A 24,613-nucleotide genomic window follows, 5' to 3' on the forward strand; every position below is an offset into this window, starting at 1 on the left:
AGATACGGGGATATCAAATTACATTACAGGCGTTCTCTTCCCTTGTTTCAGCGTGCCGCAGAAACAAGCCGAACTGTAGATGTGAAAACACGAGCGAAAAGAAGAAGACTATACGAATTGTGGAAAGCTGATGAATGGCAACTTTTAGCGAAAGAAAAAGCCTAACATATCGCATGCTAACCACAATTCCTGCAAGCGGAAACGTAGCTCTCGTGAATGCGTACAAAATGGGGTCGTGACAGACGTCGGCCTATCTGTCGTGAGTGTTTTGAAAGAGAAAACAAAATGTCGCCACACTGTGAAACGGGGCCACGTGCGAGCGAAATAAAAACTAAAAATAAAAAATAAATGAAAAGGAACAGGTACTGCAGACATGATGTAGTGGTAGAAGACTGGTAGAATAGCGCACCTGAAAGCAAGCACAGCGACATACAGTGTTTCAGCGTTCCGGCAGGTTCATTAATTGGAAAACGAAAAGTCCTCTGCTTGGATTCCCCACGTTTTGCAACTGTAGCCTTGTGTTTACACACCAGTGAATAAGTGTATAAATTGATAGTTTGGCTCCACAATACATTGGAGAATAATGTTTCTATGTTCGCTCGCGATTTTAGTCACATTTGCTGGAATCTGGTGGTAAGTGCGAACTTCTCCTGGTCTTGCTTGTAAACCGGATAACATCAATATGGGCTATCATAAAGCGTCGGAGTTTCAAAATCGGGGTTTCGAAACACAAATAGTCCCGTTCATAAATATGGATGGCCAAAAGGTTTAGTGAATATAAACTGAAGGGTTGATTTTACAAAAGTAAGAAACTTTCATCATTGGCCGGTTCGTCTGTAAAGAATATGACCGCTATCACGACATGCCGACGCTCCAGTAAATGTTATTACACTCGCAGAGTGACAGATTAGAGTAGCTGAGCAGTCGGTATGCTCTATGAGTGAAATCAGACAATGTAGACGTCGAACAGCGTAATTGGTGGAATGGGGGAGCGGTAATGTTTAAAAGAAAGTCCAGCCTCGCGTGACCAACATAGGTTTACACTACTAATGTGCAAACCACTTTCAAAGCAGCCTTTGCCGAATTGTGATGAAAGGTGAAGGAACGTATAAAGAAACGTCAGAATGGTATTTAACTGAACTAGTTGATCCACAGCTAAGACTAGTTTTGAACAACCGAAGGGAAAAACATAGGACTAAGGAAGACAGACAAGGAGGTCCTTGCATTTATTCCTTAGTCCTATGTTTCTTGCAATTCCCTTGTTGAAAACTCGTCTCAGCAAAACATACGTCAGTCTATCGAGAAGTGCGAACATTGACAACACGTGCAGGTGCGACGACGGCGAGATGGTGGCGAGAACGCCCCCCCCCCTCTTGTGCGTGCTGTAACATTTGCATATCCTTGAGGACCGACTATAAAAGCGCACAGGCGAAAAACGCAGCCTGCATTGCGGGCGAAGGTCTGGCTGGTTCTGGTTTTAACGAAGCTTGGTAACCAAGTGATATTTGTTTTGTTAGAGGAAATATTTCTATCCAATTTATTGCCGCCTAATGTAGAGAAGCACACGCATACAGATTTTCCAAAAACAAACTAATTTGCAGAAAGATTAGCCCCCGTCTTGAAATAGAACCACCGAACAAGAGCTTCATACAGGGGGGGAGGGGGGGTTAATTGGTCGGCCAACAGAGTTATCCGAACTTCGTTTCATTCTTAGTGGGCAAGGTTGGGGAGGATAGAGGTAAACTTTATTTCACAATGACTCTTATTCTGATTCGTCGTTGCTGCGATCCCTCTGACTTCCAGGTCTTAATATTGAGTCCATTTGTTGGGATCTAATAATGGGCTGAATATCTGCTACCAGCAGTGGCCAAGTTAGGTGCTGGCAGCATAGAGGAAGGATGAGCGAAGAGGAGAAGCAATTATCAGCTCGAAGTGCATGAAGGGAGCTTTCCGGAAAGCTGCAAGCTGTAGGTCAATTCCCTTATGCGAATGAGCGGTAATTGTCGATCCCTTGTGCCGAGAAACCTCATGTATAATCATGAAATTGCTTGTCGATTAAACATTTCGTAAAATGATGACTAGGTACACACTCTGCCTAGAAAGCGAGGAGGGTTCTATTTGCAGAATTGTGTTCCAGTGAGCCGGCTAGAACAAAGTTTTCTTAGATTTCTTCTTTCCTACTGTGGCCATTGTCAAATTCCACAATATTGCGGAATTTGCCATGTGATGACCTTTGATTAGCCAAGAGGGCTGTGACGGTGTTACTGATCGGCTCAGATTGCCGTCATTAGGAAATTGCGCAATATGTTGGCATGTGTCGATGTCCATAATAGCACGCTCGGTGGAGCACGTGCGGAGACCATGACACAATGGGAAATATCCGCTACTACGCTGCATTTCTTTTTCTATTTGGCCGCGAGCATGCTTTGTTTTCCTCGTTGAAAAGAACCTGTCAGTGATGGTGTAATAATCATTGATGTGCGTTTTTTTTCCATTTTCGATCAAAATCTAATGGCGACAAACTGTTACGAATGATTATTATGGCAAAGAGGGCCAAGAGAAAGGTTGAAAGTCCTCGTTATGGTGCCCCCGCTTCCTTCTCCATGTCCGTTTCTTAATCAAACAACATGTCGCTCGGCCAGCAGTATGACGCTCTTCCAATGTTTCCAGGCTTTACACATGGCGCAAGAGGACATTTTCACTGATGAAAAGGCTTGGAATACCGGGACCGGAACCAAACCTTCTGTGGGGCAATTTGTACATCATTTGGAAAAAGGTATGTGTGCGAACGCCGATACACATTGTCTACTTCCTTTTTATCGTTGTTTTCATAATGCGCATGTGTTGAAAGAGAGCGTAACCTTTTATTTCAAATCAACAAGATTTGAGACCGGCGTCTTTTTAGTGGGTCTGGGCACCCGCCGCGGACGCGGTTCCGAGACCTTGCCTCGAAGCAACATTTCCCATTATCTTAGTCGTGAACGAAGGAGCCAAAGTAGGAGGCTTGGTGAATTCGTAAGCGCTACAGGCATGCCCACGCTATTAAAAAGAAGGAAAACAAAGTAAGTGATACAGGATACGGCCACGAAGCGCACAGCTATCGAAATTATGGAGCGGTTGAAGTGCCTGCGTTATAAAATTTAGCTGGCAAGAAATTGCAATGAGTTGGAGCAACCCTTAATCGAAGCACTCATGGTACACCGACCACATGTCCTTAAGTAAGGTACGAAAGTGTTTCCTGACGTTAGCATAAGCGGAAACGTTGAATAAGTGTTCAGGGTTTATTCACCCTCGCAATGAAGCTTCAAAGCTCCGTAACTAAGCTATTTATTGCAGCTTTTACGACTCAGTTCTGAAATTTTTACTCCATGGAAACTTTGTAAAGTTAGTGCTATTACGTGTAAGTGAAAGTATGTAGCGTAATAATAATTGGAATAACAATAACGATTGACGGCGATGAACGTTAGAACCCTGCACTCTTGTTAGTAAGGTAAGCCGTAGTAGACGACATTGACTGATTCGGCAAGCCGGCTTCCTTAAACTGCAGAGGAATGCCAGCACAAGGAGTACTTGTCCTTTCGTCCTCGGAAATGACGCCACTACGTCTTGGATTTGATCATGGCTTCGTGCTTTGCAAGAACCGAACGCCACAACCACTTATCGAGAAGGCCACGTAAAAACAATGTTGCTTGATAAGCGCTTACGTGTTCCCCGTCGGTATAGATATATTGAGTTAAATTGCAAGAAACTTATTGTTGATCGTTCAGTAAAGCTGAAAATAATTGTGAAGATAGGAAACAACTTAGAGAAAGAAAACCTTATTGGCCGTTACTAGCAAACAACCTATTCTTTCAGAAAGGTGGAACATAGAAAGAAATTGGTGCTACATAATCTGGCTCACTGCAAACCTCAGATGTTGCTGTTATAGCCAATATACGTTGATGGAAACATTCCCTTGTCTGGAATATAGAAAAAAAATGTGGACAGTACAAAATTAATTATTTTGCGGCATCGTGCCCCTGTTAAAAAAATGTGGCCCGGTTGACAAGTGTGATGGATCGTTTCCCTGTACGTGCTTTGTCGAAGCACAGTAACTCATGCAGAGAAGCACAGATATGCGCTGTGCCACTACGATGTCACTAGTACACACGAGGCGTGTGAGATCACGGCTGGGTGTGAAAAAAATATGTCAAGTCACTTAACGGGTCTCGACAGCTGCATCTAATTCCTGATCTATCTTCTGTGTTCATTTCTGCAGAGTGCCATAGGAGGTCCCAAAGCGACAAGGCATGAAAACGCATAGGACCTAACAGCTGGCTAATCAGGGAAATCCCGCGCACTTGCATTTGAAAACACTAGCTTCCCCAGCTAAAAACAATACGCTGTTATGAAATGCCTAAAAGTCATAAAAAAACTAAGGGCCAGAAGCATTTGTGTTTAGTAAGATAAAAGTAAAACAAACTATTGGAACAGGCAATCCAACCTATCTTTCTGTGGTGGGTTTGTTTTTACATCGGCTGTACAGGGTGTCCCACGTAACTTGAGCCAAACATTAAGTATATGGAAACGTCACGTAGCTGGACCGAACCAAGATAATGCGGTTTGCCGCCGCTTGGAAATAGTCAGATTATATTTTTTTCATTCCTCCTAATTAGGTAATTAGTTTTGATGAATTCATCAACTGCTCAAATATTACAATTTTATGAAAAGTGTAATTGAAGAAATTGTAGAGGGACATGAGAAACTCCCGATACAGCTTTCTGAGGCTCAATACGTGCTACATAGAAGTGTTTTTCCGAGAGTGAAAGAAGCCTTCAAATACACGCAATAGTGCCGCACGACTAGAGGAACATTGCGTGTATTCGCGGGATTGAGTTTTTGACACAAATAATTGTTTAAAGAGAGCTCAATAGATTCTCCGGTGGTCACGTAGCACCTATTGAGGTAGAAAGATGGGACTTTGATCGCTGATTTATACAATAACCTGGTACTAGCTGATATGTTTATGACTAGCGTTATGTTATTTAAAACGCTTTCGTCCTGAGATATCTTAATGTTTGAAAAACGACAACGAATGAGCAGATTAGAAGAAAAAGAAAATGTTCCTCGCAGGGCCTTGCTCCCACATGTCACGACTGGCTGCAGAAGTATGGAGACATTGTCGGGTAATAACTTGATCCATCTCTGACATACCTTGCAAATGTCGCGATCGTTTAAATTGACGGAAGAAAACACGGGCCCGCAATACTGCGAGCACAAGATATTGGCGAAAAAAATTCGGACTACGCCTCATTTTCGCCTGTTCGAGTGGAACGTGATAGCATTCAAGATCCCTGGATGTTTCTCACCCTTCCCGACAACTGTAGCTCATGTAAACCTAATGTTTTCCTGGAGACGCTAGCGGCGAACGCTATGCCCTAAGGCGAGCTTTCTGGTAGAAACGCGGCTTCTTGCGTGGGCCAATTCCGGAGATCGCGCGCAATCTCGGCAAAAAAAAAAAATTACGACTTTGTCAGGTTTCGGTTATTGTTTCGCACTTTTAATACTTAGGTCTGAGAAGATTTAACCTAAAAGCCATGCGCTGTCGGTGTTTTGTTTCATGACATTTGTTTGTGGCCTATCATTCTCTGAATTCAAAGGAATAACTTTGTTAGGAATGTAAGAAAAGGTAAGAGTAACTTGAGTGCTACAATGGTGTGTCAATATATCCCACATGCCATATAGCAAGGCGTGTCACATACATATATCTATATATATACGGATATTTTCGCGCACGGAAAACTCCGTCTATGCCGGGAGCGACACCAGATTTTCTGCGACACGGTGCCCTTACGGTACCGTGTTAAAAAGAAAGAAACTCCTCCGCCCCTATTTGCATATAACAGATGTCAGAGGTCCTTGTCATTAATGCCCAAGACTTCTTCACCCGCTTGACGATCGCCTTCCGTTCTTATGTCTAAAAGGCTGAAGGTTAAAAAATGAGCAAAGAAAAAGAACCCGAAATGTGTTCGCTTAGGCCCTCCGTCGGGTGTTTCATGCACGTATTCAACATGCATTTCTTGTTACCTTCGAAATTCTGTCCTGTTTGCAACAATAGTAACACTTAGGAGCTTTTACGCGTCTGAAAGCTCTTTGAATACTTGTCGTTAAGAGTTTTCCCTCGTGATGAAATAAATTTAGCAATAATCTACTTGCTCCATTTTAGCAGCTTTTACAACATTAGCTTTTGAAGTGACTGCATAGCGTCACTTATTATCACCTTAAAGAAAGCGTAAAAGATTAAACAAATACACGTGCATAGAGGAAGATGGAGACCTCACATGTTCCACAGATGTCGAATGACCCGTTTCTCTGAGGCCATTGTTTCGACAATCTTGGCTCCACAATATCGCGAAAGCCAAGACAAGAACACCAACCAAAATGTTGTTTCTAGAGACATCCCTCGTTTCACTACTCCTGAACACCGTGGAAGTTTTCTGGCTCACACAACCTGGGGCGCTATAACGTAAAATTATTCCAAACTTTTCTATTCCATTCTCTGCAATCAGCCCACCGCGATTGGTCAAAAACTTTTTTGAACCACCCCCACTTGCCCTGTCTGTCACGCGACATCACGGAAACCGCGATACCTCCCCATCTGATAAGACGTGTACACACTGATTATGCATGATTTGACCGAGCAAAAGAAAAATAGTTATTTCTGATTCGACGCCTTTTCGCGATTAGCCCTCTGCTATTTGTCAAAAGTTTTCGGGCTGCACCCACTTCACCTGCCTGTCACGCTACGTCAGAAAACCGCGAAAACTTCCCGCGTCAAAGTGACGTGTACGCGTAAAAAGATGCATTAATATGCCGAACAAAACTGAATTTTCTTCTGAATAGCCTCAGGCTGCCCTGCTCCGAAAGGAATAAAAGATGGTTGCCGCCAATCGCTCAGGCACTGGCTACTCGCACCTGCCGGAAAGCACGGGTTTATTTGCGTATTATGAAACCTTTTGCGTGGCCGTGTAACGTTTTCGAGCACTTTCAGCAGGTTTACGACCTCGTTCTTCCAGCTCTTCTGTGCTGAGGGCCCGTTTTACCGTCATTTTTAAGCTTCCGTTGCATGCCGCCGCTATTTTCGACCAGCCACCGCAAACTGAGGGAAGGCGGACCAATAGCAGACGCCGGCCGCACCCTCTTCATCCGGTTATAGATTTTCAGTGCACTGGCTCGGCCCCAATCGAATCACTCTCCACTTGAGCGTTCTCCTCGCCTATTGTCAGCCAATTAGATAAGAGAAGCTGCTCAGTGTATTAAATCTTATTCGTTTCTCAAGCAAACAAAAGTGACTTCCTATGAACTAGGAGAGCGTTTGATTGGTCTGTCCAGACGACCCTGCGGGTCACCGCCCGATGCGTACGTCAGTGGTTACGCAAATTTAACGTCAGGAGATTGGAATAAAAGCATATTGGAATAGTTTTACGTCATAGGGCCCCTGACCAGTGACATTTTTACAGTCTTGCTTTTGCAAGTGTTGACGACTTAGAAAACTCCGCTCCGAACAGGAGAAAAGCCTTCTTCCTTTTCTGAATAAAACATTTCGCCTTTAGCTACAATGACCAAAGGAAAATGTGTGTTTTTTGGGTTTCTCCATTTCAAATTGGAACACGCGTTTATGACGTATCCAATTGCAGATATTTCAATGGTATCATGCCCGGTATAGTCCTGCGTGACGCTAATCTCATCGAGAAAGTTTTCATTACGGATTTCAAGTCGTTCTCTGGAAGACAGGTGAGAAAGTGTTTGCCGCAGGGGGACAATGTCGTAGTGACGTAGCACAGAGCAGGGTGCTAAAAGAAAAATTTATTAATAATACTGCTCTTGAATATAATATGCTTACTCGCCATTCACAGTACATTTTTCCGGATTCATTTATGTCCGCGTGAACTTGAACTAAATCAAACGCTAACTAGGCTCATAGTTGTGCGAGTGTATCTAACCATCTCATTTTTATTTATTCAAATATTTATTTGTGTTACGCTCAGGGCTCACAACTGATATTTGAATGTGTTCCGACTTCACTTCAAAGCACTAGAATTTCTAAAATTCTGCCTTAAAGAACGATTTAGCAATTAGGTTAAATTGTAATTTTGTAACCATTATGATTGTAAATTCACCAAGCACTGAAGGAGTAAGTGGAGCTATTGTGTTAATGCTGGCCTATTAGATTAATTCGGCCAATCATGCATGGCTACTCCGATTTATGTTTACCCTAAAGCTGGCGTCTAAACTCCGAACTTTGAGGTCCTTGCAGTTCCTAGACACTTTTCATTCCGTTTTTTAAAGATAATGGCCGTGGCCTCCAAGAACCTTCCATTCAACAAACTTCGGCTAACAAGACTTTCTGGCGAAGAGTGGCGGCAGCTGAGAGGCATTCTGTCTCCGGCTTTCAAGAAGACCAATGTAAAACAGGTAGAAAGTTCTGCTTACTTGAACGCGCGTGAACATGAGCTGCCGATGCAGGCAGTAGGCAGTGACGCAGTAGGATAACAAGTGCACGTGTTCCTTTAATGATTATTTCTTTATGAAAACTAAGTACCATATGTAACAAGAAAGAACAGATACTGCTTATATTGTTTTTTTTTTGGAGAGGTACATTTCTTTCATACTTAAGTCAAAGGAATCTGATCGGCACATCCACTGGTTGAAATAAGAAGCAAAACTGGAAGCTGTTATTAAGCTCTCTAAAATGAGACCAACAGAGATGTCGTGGATAACGTGTGTAGTTGTCTCGATCCTTACCAATCCACCGTCCCCATATCCTGTCTGTCAGCACGCAGTCAGCAAACACAGCTTCGGAGGTGCAGACACGTTACAGACTACTTTTAAGTTCATCTCGGCACTTCACGTTTCTTCCGTGAAAGGCGGCGTTAAAAGGAGCCAGAGAAGGAAGTTACCTTTAATTTCTGCTGTCTGATGCGCGGTTGCCATACGTGCTTCAGAGTGTGCCCATGATGACCACGTGCACGAGACGGTTCTTCGATGTCGTCGACGAGCTCACGACCCGGCAGGGTACGAGCGTCGAACTGTTCAAGCCATTCGTCGAGCTGGCGGCCGACATTTCACTGCGGTTCTGCGCCGGCATCAACTCGGACGTCCAACACGGTGACGAGATGGCTCGCACGCTCGTCCACTACGCGCGCAAGAATATTGGCCAGTTCAACGGATTCTTCTTGTTTCTATTCAGTGAGTTCTGTGTTAGGAGTCTTGAAACGTTCAAAATATTTTTTTTTGGCGCTGTTGGGAAGGGTTGTGAAAAGGGCTTGCGGTGTTGTGCATCGAATGAAAACAAAGATAGTAGAATAAAAGGAAAGAGATGAAGAGATCGTGCAGATCCTTGTACGGCGAATTTGCTCGCGACGTATCAGTGCTACAAACTACTCTGAATACTTTAGTAGCATCCCCAAGAAATATAGCTACATTTTGTTCAAGTCTAGGTATGCAGCGAGATTTAGCCTTTTATGTATAAATCTTTTCGCTTTGGGGGGGTCGTTATTTTCCTATATTCTAGTTCTTTTCGTATCGGCAGGTCATTCATGTACGATTTTGTGTTTCCGTACTAAACCTTGGTGATGTCTTATATATTTCTTGTGGTATTGCAAATCTTTGCACCACCTCATTTTTTTTCTCTTTCTTTACTTGTTCGAAGGGACCATTGAACGAAGTGTCCACGCAATGCCTGTGAACACTAGAAGCTCGTTTTCTGGGGTTTACATCTCAGACTATGCGGAATGTGATACATTTCTTTTTTTTAGTGCCTTTGTTCAAGTGCAGTTGAGCTCCTTGCGCTTAGCAGTGAACTGCGGCTAAATAGCCCGAATGGCTACATTTCACCTATCATCTTAGTCCTCTATTTATTCATATAGCAAAATAACCTTGTGCTGCAGCGAGCGTCATACTGTACTTGTTGCCAACATTGCTACTTAAAAAGAATAAATAAATAAATAAATAAATAAATAAATAAATAAATAAATAAATAAATAAATAAATTTGTTCGCTGAAGATCTTGCTATAATTTTCTTCATGCACTGTACAAGAGAAAAATATTGAGGACGCCAACCTTACTTTTTTATTTGTGTGTGCATGGTCGCCCACAACATGAATTTTGTTAGATCACCTTCTTTCATGAATTCAAAATTCACTTCGCCTACAAGTTGTTATCTGCACGGGGTCTGTACATTACATCCACAATTACTGCTTTATATGTTGGAAAGCAGAAATTTTTCGGCTGTGTTTAACACGTTGTGTAAATATAACGCTGTTGTTTGGTCAGAGATCTATGCATAAGGACTGAAAGTTATGAAGATGATCCTTCCATGCAGAACTGAAACAGTTTTGCGACATTTTAAGGCAAGCTTTTATTCCTAAGTCGGCCGTTTATGAATGCTAGGCAGTGGGCGTAGGACAACAGCGGTGAACTTCCTAAATTTGCGCAGCTGGCAACTCCAATTGCAGGTGGTGCCTGTGTGCCCAACCAGTACGTCTAATGCGTTGTGCGAAAAAAAACATTAGACCTGTCTTCTGTGTATAACGAAGTGCCTGTTCATGCGCATGTATAATTTGTCATGCAAAAAAAAAAAGCACGCGTGCTTTGCAGCGGTAACAAACTATCCTAAACGAAAATTAACCCTTTGTGCGCTACCTGCCTCTTTATTTCTCGAGCGTGTCGTGACTTTGATGTGCTGGCAATGTGTTCAAAACAAATTTGCTCTTCCCGCAGATATACTGCCAAATATTCCTTGGCTTCACAACTTCGTCCTCCTTGTTCGGAAGGTGTTTACGCGACTTCCATCCGAAGAATTTGTGGAAAAAATGCGCCCTTTCATCGAACACCGTCGCGAGCGCAAGAGTGTAAGTTGCCATTGCAGTAGGCAAATGTGGTGATGCAGTAAAATTTTGCAGGTGGCGATCGCTGTCAGCTAGCGGATAGATAATTTTGTAGCCGCGCTACTTTTGGAAGCGAAAGGCAAACTAAACGCGTTTGGTTTACTTACGCCCGCCCACGGACAACGCTCCGATGTTGGTGTGCGGTTATTTGAGGAGGAGGAGGAGGAGGAGCATGTTGTTGGCTGCCGGCACATGTAGCTTTGCTGGAAGCGCTGCCAATGGCTCCGCCCCCGTTATTTGAACAAACACATGCTATTGCGAAATCTAAACATAAGTTCGAAATAATATTTGAGCAGGCATACGCTACAGTTAGTTCGAATAATATCTCAAAGGGCCCTCGATATTACTCAGGCCATAGGGGAGGAGGTTCCTTGAAAAAAAATCACAGCAGGGAACTGGAGACTCAAGTGCCGGGTAGGCATTAAAACCTCGCCTGTCGAATTTGCGTTTGGATGTGGGAAAAGAATATGGAAAGAAATCTAACTGAAACAAAAAACCGTAAAGAAAGAGGCAGAAACAGATATATAGAGCACACTTAAATCAGGCATAGACGGTTATACAAAATACATCGTCAAAGCTGGTTGTATCGGCAATATGTGAGCGTCCAGCACAGAGTGCTATGTACAGTCACGGCATTAAAAGCAAAACGCAGCGTGAAATAAAGCACACAAAAATTTCGGCAAGTTCACATAAGCGTCGACAGGTCGTCCGAATATGTCCGCACTGCAGTATTTTGCGTCTCTGCATACGCATGCGGAAATCCTTGTGTATATCTCTGCTTATGGAAAGGACCTTGATGATGCCAATGATTCTTGAAAATGTTGTTTGCTCATATCACGTGCTCAAATTTTTTGGGTGATTATGCGCTTATGCCACGCCTCGTTAAATATTTTCCAAAACGGGCAATGAGAAAGCGCTGCTTCAAAGCCAATGTTGAGCGTACCCGCTCCTTCGCATTACCAAAAATGTATTTCAGCCCTGGAAATTTTCTTCTGAAGCACGATATGACAATCAAACCCTAGTGACGATCCGTACATTTACTCTTGTTCGTTTCCTCAGGTAAATCACTGCGACGTGCTGCAGCTTCTTTTGAATTCCGAGGATGAACGAGGACGTGGAAATGACATTTCCGATGTGGACACGCAAAGATCTGCAGGTGTGAGCTGGCTAGATTGCAGCTGAAATTTTTTGGGGATCTCCACTACTAGGTCATGTTGGTGGAGTTTTGTGAACACATATAGAGACATGAGATGGTTATTGCATGTGCTTGTGAAATTTGCGTTGACAGAATCGTGCACTCCCGGCTGCTTTTGTGACAGGGCTTGTTAGCCTACTGCTTGCATATTATTGACATTACATTGTGCTGCAGGACTTCCTCTCGAAATGTGGATGCCGGCAATACGTTGCAGCCTAAGACAGCAAACGTGTTTAGAATGTTCTGAAAAGGTATATTAGCATTGATTAGAAACAATGGAGGACGTTCTAATTTTTTTATAATTACAAAGTGTACTCAGTTCGCCGTTTTATTGAGCTGCAGGGGTAGTCCAAGCACTTCAAAACTCCAACGACGCGGCTGGCGCACTTCACCCATAACGAAAACCAAAACTTATCGGTTATATTTTGTAATGTTACAGGTGCAAACAGTAACAGCTACTTATCTATGAGAACAGAAACAAACATCTGCCTTTTTCTAACTGCCAGGTAAGGATCACTATCAAGTGCCCACTTTTATTTGCTTTCATTGGGCCTTTTGCCTGATACAATAAAGGTTGATGAAAAAGGAGGACCCCATCTAAGAAATGAAACAAAACACTTATTGAAAAATTAAAAGACGCTCCGGCCCCCCACACGGGAGCCTTGTTCACAATTAAGCGGATTAAGCTTGATGGCATGACAAGCACAAGTTCGTGATGAGGCAAAATATGCAGGGATCACTCAGCATATCAGCGTGAATAAATAGCCGCGTGGTGAATAACGCACACGAAGAGTGGAAAGGATAGGGACGTAGAAATTGGCGTACTTTGGAACTTGTTGGAAGCATACCAAGCGTATATAAATACGCATGAATAATTTCTCCTGCATGGTACTTTGTAAGCCTTGTGTACGTTCATGCAGGGGCTTACGAAATTATATTGATATTGTTTTATTTTTATCAAACTTTTCTCCTTCCACAGTCGTGAAATTTCTTCATCCTTAAGGGAGCTAATGTTTTGCTCTGAGATCACAAAAATATGATTTGGTGTTACTACCATTACAACGGCAACTAAGATCTCCTCGTGCAAACAAGATACTCATACTCCACAATAGATAACTAGAATTCGAAACGATAACGGCGTGTATACAACGTTCCTTATGATGAAAAAGGGCTGTATAGTGTGGATAGTTCAATAAATAATATTCTGCTTTCTCTCTTGATTACAGCATCGACGTGGTGGCTGTCAGCTTAACAATGACCTCTTACCTGCTTGCGAAGCACCACCCTGTGCAGGTGAAGGTTAGAGAAGAAGTGAGGTCGGTGTCGAAGAACAAGGTGAGCTTGACACACCCGTAGTAGTTCCCTTGTTGAATTTGACACTCAGGTGGCAAAGTAAATCTGAATTAACACTTATATCTCTGGTTTCCGCAGCAAGTTCTCACATTTGACGACGTATCGTCTCTCACGTACCTAAACCAGGTCATACTTGAGTCGCACCGGCTTTACCCGCCTCTACCTGGGTGAGTTGCTCTATGAGTGCATTCTAGTCGTAACACAAAAGGGCATAAATGCATGGATGGTACCCGCGCTTGTTTTGCGTCCCCAAAGGCTAACTAAACACATACCCCCGCCGACTGACAAGATTTAAGTCGTTGACAATGACAGATTTGACAGGTGTTATGTAATAATTTTTGAAGATGAGTAGAACGGAAGCACGAAAGAACGACATAGAAATATTGATTACTTCTACTCGCCCACGAATCCGCCGACAGTGGCCACGACCACAGCGAAGATCATGACGACGACAACAATGACGCCACATTTTATCCCGGAGTAGTTCGCAAAGAAAACTTCTCCTTAAGAAGCCTGTGTTGATTAGATGTGTTTTCTTCGTAATCATGCTTACGATACGCAACAATATAAACCACCGGGGGTTTAACGAAATTGTACTTGGTTGACCACATAAATTTATGCCACGTTGTTTAGGCGGCAAATATGCATTCCTTTTTTGTTAAGGCTTGACAATTCTGATTTATTGCATTACTGTGTAGGTGACAAAGGCTACTACGCACTGAAAATTCTGAATTCGAGACTATACGGCCAAAGGCTTCGCTGGAATTCAAGGTTTTCGCGAATTCCGTTACCGGTAAACATTTGTGGTCAATTGTACAAGGTACAGTCCAGAGAGAGAAAGAGAGATACAAATGGGAGAAAGGCAGGGAGGTTAACCAGAGTTAAAGCCTCCGGTTTGCTACCTGCCCTAGGGGAAGGGAAAGGGCATGTAAAGAAGGAAAGAAGAGAAAGGCGTGAAAAAAGAGAAAAAAAGCACGGGATCATTGTGGTCCAGAATTTCCCGCATTTGGAGGCGGTCGCCATGTTACTTATTATTATGATGATGATGGTGTGACCACTGCTTGGGGACAGCGGGAACGGCACAGCCGACAACGGGCCACAGTGCATTTGCGGTTGTTAGTCACCTGCAATAACGGCTTCCGGAAGCACTGCAGCCACCTTGTCGGCTATGAAGGCCGGTAGGTGTGTCTACGCGATCAGATTTGACATGACAGGCTTATACCACAGAAATAATTTAGCAAAATAATCCTGCAGCATAGTCTGCTTCCACGGAACTGCAACGCCGTCTGCTTCACGGCCCCTGGCCGAGCTTTTCTATATTTCTAGGCCTTTTACACGTTCTACGGGGGCCCTGAGGCCGTATCTGAAAGGGACTGGACGACTCTAGTTCGCTGTGCATTGTTCTTTAAAAAGTAGGCAACATGTTCGTGTAGAGCGCTGGCACCATACGTTCTGCTACATATTTACCTTGCTTTGTCATTTCGATCGTGGTATGCTTTTAGCGCAACCACGATTCAGAGGAGTGCAAGAAAGTCACATTGTACACTTTTACACGCTGCACACAGTTAGGGGAAAGCTCTTGCGCCAACGTATTTACGTAGACGCGAAGCAAGGATGAGCAACATGGTCTACATAGGCTGTATTCCCACTGAGAACCAACACATTCGGCAACACAACCGATTAGTAGGCCACTGCAGCGTGCGCGAGATAGAAGCATCACATTGTCAAATCGCGTGTGTTGCCGGCTACGGGCGATTTAGTCTTTTCTCCCCCTCACAGCCAATAGAGAACACGATAATTTGCGTATCGATGTATGACAACTCTGAAGGGGGAATGTCACCTCTGTTAGGAACTGAAGTTGCTTTTCGTGTAGATGAGTGTGAGCACAGCACAATTATAATACTTCAAGCATCCCGACATTGTGCGAATGAAAAACCAAACAAAACAATGAAGAGAGGCATGGACGCACGCGGAGCCCCTTTTTCTGCACACGCCAGTCATACGCTGCTTGCTGTATTCGTGGTCACTGTACTCAAATACGGCTCATTCATGTGCATAAATAACACGGAACGCGAAAACCGTCAAGTTTTCTTCGAACTTCTTACACTCGCCCTAACGGAAGAATCGCTGGGCGAGTTACGAAGTCGACAAACACAGCCGAACGGTTTCTGCTCACCTTTCGTTCGTATCGAGCAGTGATTCGAAATGGGAATCGCGCAGACTCGAAAGAATGACAATGAACGGTGTGATTGCAAGCCCGCAGCGTAAGGTGGACAGGACGGACACTATCGCATAGTTTACGTCAGGAAAATTAATAGGCACCCGAGTAAATATGCTTTGCACGAAAGATTGTCTCTGTATAGCCAATACCGCATGATGTTTCTTAGGTGCTGTGGAGAACTCGTCCGGCTAATATACACCAGACAAGTGCAACCGTCGCGTGTCTTCGTGGGCATCGCAGGGCTTGTTGCACCTTCAATGGCTGGTTGTTGGGGCAGTTAACGACGGCACAGTACCGACGGCATTCGTGCGTCCCGCTTCTTACAATGTCCAGAAAACAAACAGCTGAACCGGCGTGCTTAAGGTTACGTCTAAAATCACCGTAACAAGAGAACACGCACCCGGAGTACAGCCATTCTCTTACCGTCTCTTGCATTACCCGCCATAAGGCAGCATCTGGTGTCGAGAGTAAAAGATGCGCTTGGATTTAAAGTGGACGGTAGCATCGACCTGTCAGCAGTCGGTGTTTTTATTTATTTTTATTTATTTACGATACTGCTACTCTCATATTTGTATATCAGTACGCATCTAGGCAGAACACTTAATTGAAAAAAAGGAATATAAAAACAATACAATTCCCCAAGGATGGTAATACAAGAAGGAAGCTGAGTTTAGGAACGAAAAGGCATGCCTTCACATAACAGTTAATTAAGATGATACTAGCAGTGAATACGTGTAAGTAACCTGTTATACATGAAATATGAACAAACTGAAAGATAATACTTGACGTGTCAAGAAATTTTAAAGTTGTGTGAAGAGATGCGCTTGAAACACATACACTTTGAGAGCGAGAAGAAACGAATTGAAAAGTAAAAAGTAAAATGGAACGTCGAAAGCAACACAATGCAAAATTTGTGACGTTGATTGATGCGATGATGAATGATTTTGTTTATGCACTGCAGCTTCTACTTCTGAGCTATAATATTGTTACGTAGGAAGACGCCGACGACAAGCTATATACAAGTATATTTACAAGGCAATACGCCGCACTTGGTCAAGATGCAACAGCCCGCGCTAGCCTCTAATCGTCGTCGTCGTCTTCACCCTGCTCTCCTCTTTGTCAATGCAAATACTGTTCCGTAGCACTACCCCTGGCGGCAAAACCGCTGTCCCGGAGCGACTAAACGCCGGACTCGGAAGCAGTGTAGTAGGCCTTGAACCTATTGACGTGCACAACATCATTAGATGCCAGAGTAGAGGACGAGTTTGAACGCACAGGAGCAATTTCGTACGTCACAGGCGTCACCTGGCGCAGCACGCGGTAGGGCCCTGCATATCTCGAAAGGAGCTTCTCTGAAAGTCCGACGTGACGAGAGGGCGACCACAGGAGCACGAGCGCAGCAGGCAAAAATTATACGTCACGGTGGCGGGCGTTGTACTCACGCCGCTGAATGGTTTGCGAGTCCGTCAGTCGAGCACGGGCAAGCTGGCGTGCATGGTCCGCGAGGGTGATGGCGTCGCGCGCATACTCGCTTGTTGAGATCGCAGGAGGAGGAAGTGCCGTGTCTAGGGGCAAGGTCGGTACGCGACCGTACAATAGATAAAATAGAGAAAATCCGGCGGTGTCGTGCCGGGAAGAATTGTACGCAAATATGACGTAAAGAAGGGCAATGTCCCAATCGTGGTGGTCCTTGGAAACGTACTTGGACAGCATATCAGTAAGAGTACGGTTTCACCGCTCTGTCAGGCCATTGGTTAGAGGATGGTATGAGGTAGTCAGCTTGTGTTGAATGGAACAGGAACACACAATGTCGGCGATAACTTTCGAGAGGAAGTTACGACCACGGTAAGTAAGCAGCTGTCGCTGGGCGGCATGAAGTAAGATAATATCACGCAAGAGAAAGTCCGCGACGTCAGTGGCGCAACTGGTAGGGAGAGCCCGCGTGATAGCGTATCGGGTGGCGCAATCAGTTGCGATGGCTACTCATTTGTTCCCAGAGGATGACGTGGGAAAAGCACCGAGGAGGCCTAATCCAACACGAAAGAACGGTTCCACAGGGACGGTGATCGGCTAGAGATGACCGACAGGTAGCACCTGAGGTGTTAATATAAGCGATAATATAAGCAAGATATGCTTAGCGTATTGGTGAAAAACAAGCAAAGAAGATAATAATGCAACCGGACCCGTTACAGGCATAAGTACCCTTAAAAGGTATATACGCAGAGAAGTTTTGAGGAAAAGGAAAATTGACCGACGATTACGATACTCCCCATTGCGAAACTTGAGCGCAGCTCTATGCGGTTTTGATTTCTTCATTTCATTTCACTACCATATGTAGTGGCTGGCGCGGATAGTCTGTCTCGTGCGGCTCGTTGCAAACGGAGCGAAGTGTGGCGCTACTGCCTCGCTAACATGGACATCGCGAGCGGCAGCGCGTGGGTGACGCGTGGGTGCGATTCACAGCTCGGTTACGCTCGGTTACGCTCGGTTACGCTGACGCCGACGCTCGTCGCCGCAACGGGCGCCGAAGAGCTGCGCTCTAAAGAGATTAAGGAGATGTGTACAAAACGTTGGTAGGAAAATCATGCATAGCACACCTGCCTTGCCTGATCAGCCTGCTTGATGAACTCAAGCAGGCTAAGTGACTATTTGTCATCGGATTCTTTCCAAGGCAATACCAATAAATCATCATCATCGTAGACATCAGTAGGGGCGCGGCTGACTTCTCGCTACGAGGCTTTAAAAAATGGCCTGTTGGAGGCAACACAGCAAGTGAAAGGATTTTTCGCGTGATCTGAACTAATTGCAGTGGTGAAATCTTTTTTGGCAGATAGTGAATGTGGATCGCACTAAACGTTATTATGCTTTTCCAGGTCGGTGCGCCGAGTGGCTGTGAAAGATTACTGCGAAGGAGGTTTCAGAATACCCAAGGGAACGGACGTGTTTGTGCCAGCACTGGACATTCATTACGACTCGAACTTGTGGCCAGAGCCAGGAAACTTTGACCCAGATCGGTAGGTTATGCAATAGGCACCGCAAGCAACTGGCTGCACTCATCGCTATAACTGGCGTTTCAAGAAATTTGTAATCCTTAGAAATTTCGCAGAAGCACGAATTAGGTTCCTATTCATGGCGATACATTATTTCCGCCGGCTGACATAAAAACTCTACTTGATTGCTTCTTCTGGCTATAAAGTGTACTTTTGCTCCTTAAGTGGTTCTGCCGACTGCACAGATTCAGCCCTGAAAACATCGACTCAATCAAGCCCACTTCGTACCTTCCTTTCGGACTCGGGCCGCGGATGTGCATAGCCACGGTACTGGCCCAGACTGAGATAGCGCTGATTATCGCCATGCTCGTTTCTCGGTACAACCTGGAGCTGCCAGCGGAAGAACTTGCGCAAGTAAGTGATTCGGCTTTCCAAACCAGCTTCTTGTCGCAAAGGCCACGCACGTTCGTGAATTAAGCAAAGACACGCTGTACAATTCAGCGTGGCGCATGCGACGTATACAACGACTTGTAGGTGCAGCAAGAACGTGCAACCGGTTTCGTACAAGTTACAGCAGACGGCGAGCCAGACAGAAAGTTGTTGCAGAGAGGAAGGGACGGCTGTTTTCTGGAACCCTTTGTGAGCACGGCTCCGCGCCTCAGACAGAGCAGCAAGCTTTTAGCTGCTGTGTGCTTCGCCTCACGGGCCGCCTCGTACCACGTGTTTCCCACCTTAAACATTTTCGCAAAATGCGCTGAAGCCCATTCTCCCAGGGTGAAGTTATGTTCACTTTAATGTTGCTTGCCCAAATTTGCTAGGGAAAAATCGGGCGCTTACAATTTTTCAGCTTTCTCCAATGTTCGCGCTTGCTTCTGCCCTCAGACAATCTAGTGGCATTATTTATTGCGGTTAACCTTTCCAAATTTTCCAGAAATTTTCCGCAAACTCGAGTTATTTACACTGCTTTTGGATAGCGCGTATGATTGTACACTATGTTTTTTATATTTGCTGTTTTGAGCAGCAAGCATATAATTTTATGTGCATAAACCAGCGATCGTTGCCTAGGAATGCTCCTAGCCCCACTCCCATGCTTGTTCCTCAGGGCGACAAGGCTGCCGTTTAACACAATATAGAACGTTTTTGTAAAACACCTTAGCCTTTGCTCACAATTATATTCTCCTTACCGTTATAAAATGCATCTTAGAGCGGTAAGGTCGGTTTGTGAACATAGGCTGCAGTTAGGACTTAGTAAAAAAAACTCTAAATAATGCAGAAAGAAATGGGGTGCTATTTTATTCTTCACTCTATTGCTATTGGGCTATTGGGTGCTATTAGACACCATTCTACATATATTACAAGCAATTACGTACCTAGAAAGAACGTTTAAGCAAGCTATATACTTTGAAGCTTCAGCAAAAACTAACCTTTCAACTTTTTATGCTTTATTACTGTTTATGTCGCAGGATAAACTCATACCACGTGCAATTTTGCAATGCAGGACGAAAACGTTTACACAGCGACGGCGCTGCTGGGGCTTCCGAGAGAAGGATTGCGGATAAAACTGACTCGGCTCCCAGCTTGTCATCCCGAGCGTGGAACAGATTAAAAGGACGCTTCCGAAGCTAAAACCCCTGCAAACATGTTATGAAGTACCAAACAAATTGAAACGCCTTACTTCCGGTTAGCCGAATTGACTTTTGAAAACGAGAAGACTACCGAGGGCCACCATATCGGTCACTGATATTTAATTGAGTGGAAGCCTTAACCCTGTTTCTATAAACTCGTACTGCGCATGAGCGACAAGCTTTTTTTTTCCTCATGGGTTCAACTTCAAGTATTTCATGACCTTTTGGCTAATATTACCGGATTTTTTTGGCGTGCATACAGCAGGGCGTCGTTGCGTCTTCGTTCCACTTTAAGACGTTGACAACGGGCTGGTTCCCGTCTTAAGTGGTTTGCAATTGTTTTTATTTTGTGCTGCTGCACACCAACCTTTATAAAAAAATCTTCTAGCTTAGTTTAGGTAAGCAATTTTTGGATGAAAGCGTGCCTTTGAAGGCCATGCAAGCCGACGGAGTTTCGGGCTCTCGTAAAATCCATCTTTGAGACTATCCATTTCTACAGGCGTTTTTATTGTCGGGTGGTTCACGAATTGAGCTTCCTTATCAAGCAGGAATCACGTCACGTGTCAGTGCCGGCTAACGCGTTGAGAGTTGTGCCCTCGGCAGTATAGTTTCGTTTTCTCGCAGTAATTGTAGCCGGAACTCATTAGGGCGCAGAAATTAGTAGGGCCAATTTCTTGCACGTCTTGAAGCGGTTGTGAACTCCTCAATTGGAAGAGTGCAATTTTTGAAATGGGATCAACCGCACAACCCACTAGATTCAAAAGCTAAATATCTAACTTGTATAGTTATTTGTTCATTTACTACATTGAGTCAGCTTAAGATGCATGCTTCCGTGTTAAAAAAACAAATCGAAGGTATTCGTTTTAGTATAGTAGCTTCTATTTAAATAATTAAAATAGATTTTCTGAAACACTCCGTATATAAATGACATCATAAAATTGGCATCAATAAAAATTGAAATCACATGTTATACTGCACGTAGTACATAAAAAAGAAAAGTAATAAAGAAAAAGGACACACAAAACAATACGCCACTTTATTAATATTCTACCAAGTGATGAGGTGGACAAAGGTGTTTTACAGCGAAGCTGCTGGTCAGCATTTTTCCTCTCCATCCGCAAACAAAAGGGGAACAGAAAAAAATGTGCAAAATCTCCGTGTCAAAGGCTTCTCTATACGATTCCAATGGGTGCCATCACACATAGGTATCATAGGCAACGAGATGGCGGACAGCCTCGCCCTAGAGCGCTGTCTGGGAATCCTTTCAGAAAAGTGCCTCAAGAAGACAAGAGACTCTTCAGAGAAGCGGTGTCGTACCACTTCAGTTCTTTGTGGAGCTCACCTCACAAGCCATGTGTGATCAAGGGTCTCAAAAGAAACCAAGCCACCTTACTGCTCCGCATTCGCACAGGCTCTGCTCGTACTCCTGCGTGGAAGTATAAGACTGGCCGGGCGTTATCACCATTATGTTCAACGTGTGGTGTGTACGGTGACATAGAACATAACCTAATGTGCTGTATTGTGTATAACGCGGAAAGGAGGGTGTTATTCGGGTCTCTCAAGAACACAGGACTTCCTCACAGCTCTCTTCAGGACATTGTTTTCCCGCGCGGGAACCGATTGTGTAGGAAGGAGGTCTCTCGCCTTCTGTTAAATTACCTACGGGACATGGATTTGGCTTGCACATGGTGAATTGAGGAGTGACCATTTGTAATTGGGAGGTCTGTGTCTGATTATGTGATTTATTTATTTTAAGTGTCGCTACGGTGGAGCAATCGCCTGCAGCAACTGCAAGGCTAATCCCACCAGTAGCCTACAACAACTCAACTCAACTCAGTGCATATTCGCATTGGAATCAGGCATACAACACGCAGCTAACTATTCATTTCAATCGAGAAAAGCACAAAACAAGAATCAAAACCGCGTGATGGATTATAAGGCGCCTGTGAACAATGCGAGGCACGTTCCTTCTCCCCGCGTGTGTTTCCCGGTAACGACTACGGTTGCATAAGCTGAGCCGGTGGGAAAGGGCAACAACAGCGTATGAATCGGTGAGTGACATAACCAAACTTCATATATAAAAGAGAGACCTGCCTAGCAACTCAATCAGTTCATTGCAGGACCGCTACGGGTAGGCCACGCAGAGTCCCGAAGAGCAGCGTGAATACGATGAGCGTCGAACAGTGCAACATCGTAATGCTAGACAACGATGTCGTGCTAAGACTAGGAACAACAATAAAACATTTCATTTGTCGGCCGACGACATTTGAGTGGTTTTCTAACAGCTTCGCTTGCCATCCTCTTTCGCAGAGTCTGGATGGCGAGTCAAGTTTTTTTTTTATTATCTGCGTACTAGCTCGTTAAATTCAATCGACTTGATTTCACTTCGAGCTGCACTAACTTTACATCCAACTTCTTATGGACCCGAATTCAGAAAACTTTCTGTTCTAAAGGCTGTTTGCTATTGACTGAAAGCCTTAGCCCATAATATGTCCTAAGAGCGTCAATGTCGCATGGAATCTAACTTGCACTAGCGGACAATTCTGGTGTGACAACTTTTCGGTTACATGGGCTCTAATCTTGAAAAACTCGTTTGGATATGTCTGGGTGTTTGCTACGCATTGTGAAATAATGAATTGAGCAATCAAACAAAAAACATGGAGGAGACAGAAACTATGCGATTAAAGAGACCGAAACAGCTTGAATTGCTTTATTGACAGTGTAGCTGCCGTGCCGAGGTGCTACGATAGAAGTCATGAACACAGCTTGTGCATGTGGTGAGTTATGATTGAGTGCCACCGTCAAAATAGGAAGAAAACCCAAACGAGAATGGTATAAAAGAGTTTTAAATTACAACAAAAATGACTTATATTCGCCCTTTCTTTCGACGCCCTCTTCAAGGCTTGAAGCTTCTGCACTTTGTCTCGTACACCTTCCTTGGGATGAAGCAGCAACGTCGCCGCAGTGTGTTTCGGTGGCTCCTGAAGGAAAAAAAAAAGAAAAAGATACGAAAAGGAAAACTTGTATAAAAATTTGGCCAACTCTGATATTAGTGCAATGCTAATTATTTAATTTTATTGACCTATTTGGTATGAAGGAAACGTAATTTTTTTACCAAGCATTCTTTATTATTAGTTCTCAAAGCCAGTGCACACGCAATTGGTCAGACCCCTAGCCTTCAGGGCTAATGATGACTTCGATTATAGTGACACGTGTACTGGCTTCTTTTGGCTATGGTGTTGGGCTGCTATAAGGGCGTGATCGCTGGATCAGATCCCGGCCACGCGGCCGCATTTCGATGGGGACGAAATGTGTAAACAGTCGTGCACTTAGATTTAGGTGCACGTTAAAGAACCCGCAGGTGGTTCAAATTTCCGGAACCCGCATTAGAGCGTGCCTCATAATCAGATCGTGGTTCTGGCACGTAAAACCCAATAAATGTTTTTTACTTCTTCGGCTGTCTCGCGAGATCGCTTATCACTGGCTGAAAAATGTTGAACTTTATCGCTTAGAGCAGGACGCGCCTGCATGTATAGGATGTTTCTCGAATGTTATCGATGGTTGTGTTCGTTGTCTGTTGTCCTTGCACGTTGTGTTGTCTGATTATGAGCGCGACGCCTATTCTGTAGCACTCTCTTGAAGACACGCAGGCAGTAGCGATTACTCTGGAATCTTCCAGGACTCATGTATATCCGACGCGCTTAACCTGTAGAGAAGATTTTCGACGATCGCCGACTGAGATCGCCGCTATCGCAGTACTTTGAGTTTAGCCTGTTTTTGTGGGCTCAGGTTCTAACAATAAAATGTTACTTTTGACCTTCACAATTTTGCTACTGTGTCTTTGGCCGTCACTATCACGTGACAATAGCTAATTTTGTAGCATGTTCTTTCTGCGGATAGGGAGGTGTTGGTGGTGCAATTATTTTGTGAACGCGATTGGCCATCAATGACTTAGCCGCTGCGATGACCCGATGCTTCTTTGAACGTTAACTGCAGTTAAGAAATTATCAACAGCAGTTGTGGTGGTCCAGTGTATCTAGAGTCGTCGGTCTACTTTAAACCATAGATATCTGAACCTACGTATATACAGCCTACACGTTTGAATACAGTTACTTGCCTGCAATGCATACTGCAGAGGAAGAAAGCAAACATAGTAGTACAAGTCACAATTTGTCATGTAGCATTTCATTACGGAGCTTTCATTAACGTTTAGCTTTGGGTATGCCAAGAGAGAGAAAGATATATATATATATATATATATATATATATATATATATATATATATATATATATATATATA

The 24,613-nt window shown here is 44.0% G+C and overlaps 1 protein-coding gene across 1 annotated transcript; it reads left to right on the forward strand.

Moving 5' to 3' along the window:
• The first annotated feature begins 424 nt into the window (after nucleotides 1-424).
• Nucleotides 425-21,841, forward strand: LOC142591125 (cytochrome P450 3A25-like). The gene is made up of 14 exons (XM_075703506.1): nucleotides 425-633; nucleotides 2,671-2,776; nucleotides 5,113-5,165; nucleotides 7,677-7,773; nucleotides 8,329-8,454; nucleotides 8,985-9,228; nucleotides 10,763-10,893; nucleotides 11,989-12,085; nucleotides 12,564-12,630; nucleotides 13,351-13,459; nucleotides 13,556-13,644; nucleotides 18,572-18,712; nucleotides 18,934-19,102; nucleotides 20,187-21,841. Exons 1-14 carry the CDS (start codon nucleotides 584-586, stop codon nucleotides 20,292-20,294), a joined length of 1,587 nt encoding a protein of 528 aa, XP_075559621.1. The 5' UTR covers nucleotides 425-583; the 3' UTR covers nucleotides 20,295-21,841.
• Nucleotides 21,842-24,613: the final 2,772 nt, after the last annotated feature.

The sequence above is a fragment of the Dermacentor variabilis genome, chromosome 8, assembly GCF_050947875.1.
Source record: "Dermacentor variabilis isolate Ectoservices chromosome 8, ASM5094787v1, whole genome shotgun sequence".
In the NCBI taxonomy this organism is placed as follows: Eukaryota; Metazoa; Arthropoda; class Arachnida; order Ixodida; family Ixodidae; genus Dermacentor; species Dermacentor variabilis.

What these genes read in the sequence shown, in the direction of transcription:
- LOC142591125 (XM_075703506.1), top strand. Translation starts at nt 584, where the DNA reads ATGTTTCTATGTTCGCTCGCGATTTTAGTCACATTTGCTGGAATCTGG. An exon ending in TGTACATCATTTGGAAAAAG is followed by an intron (nt 2,777 to 5,112) that starts GTATGTGTGCGA and finishes TGTTCCTCGCAG; the next exon opens with GGCCTTGCTCCCACATGTCA. An exon ending in AAGTATGGAGACATTGTCGG is followed by an intron (nt 5,166 to 7,676) that starts GTAATAACTTGA and finishes ATCCAATTGCAG; the next exon opens with ATATTTCAATGGTATCATGC.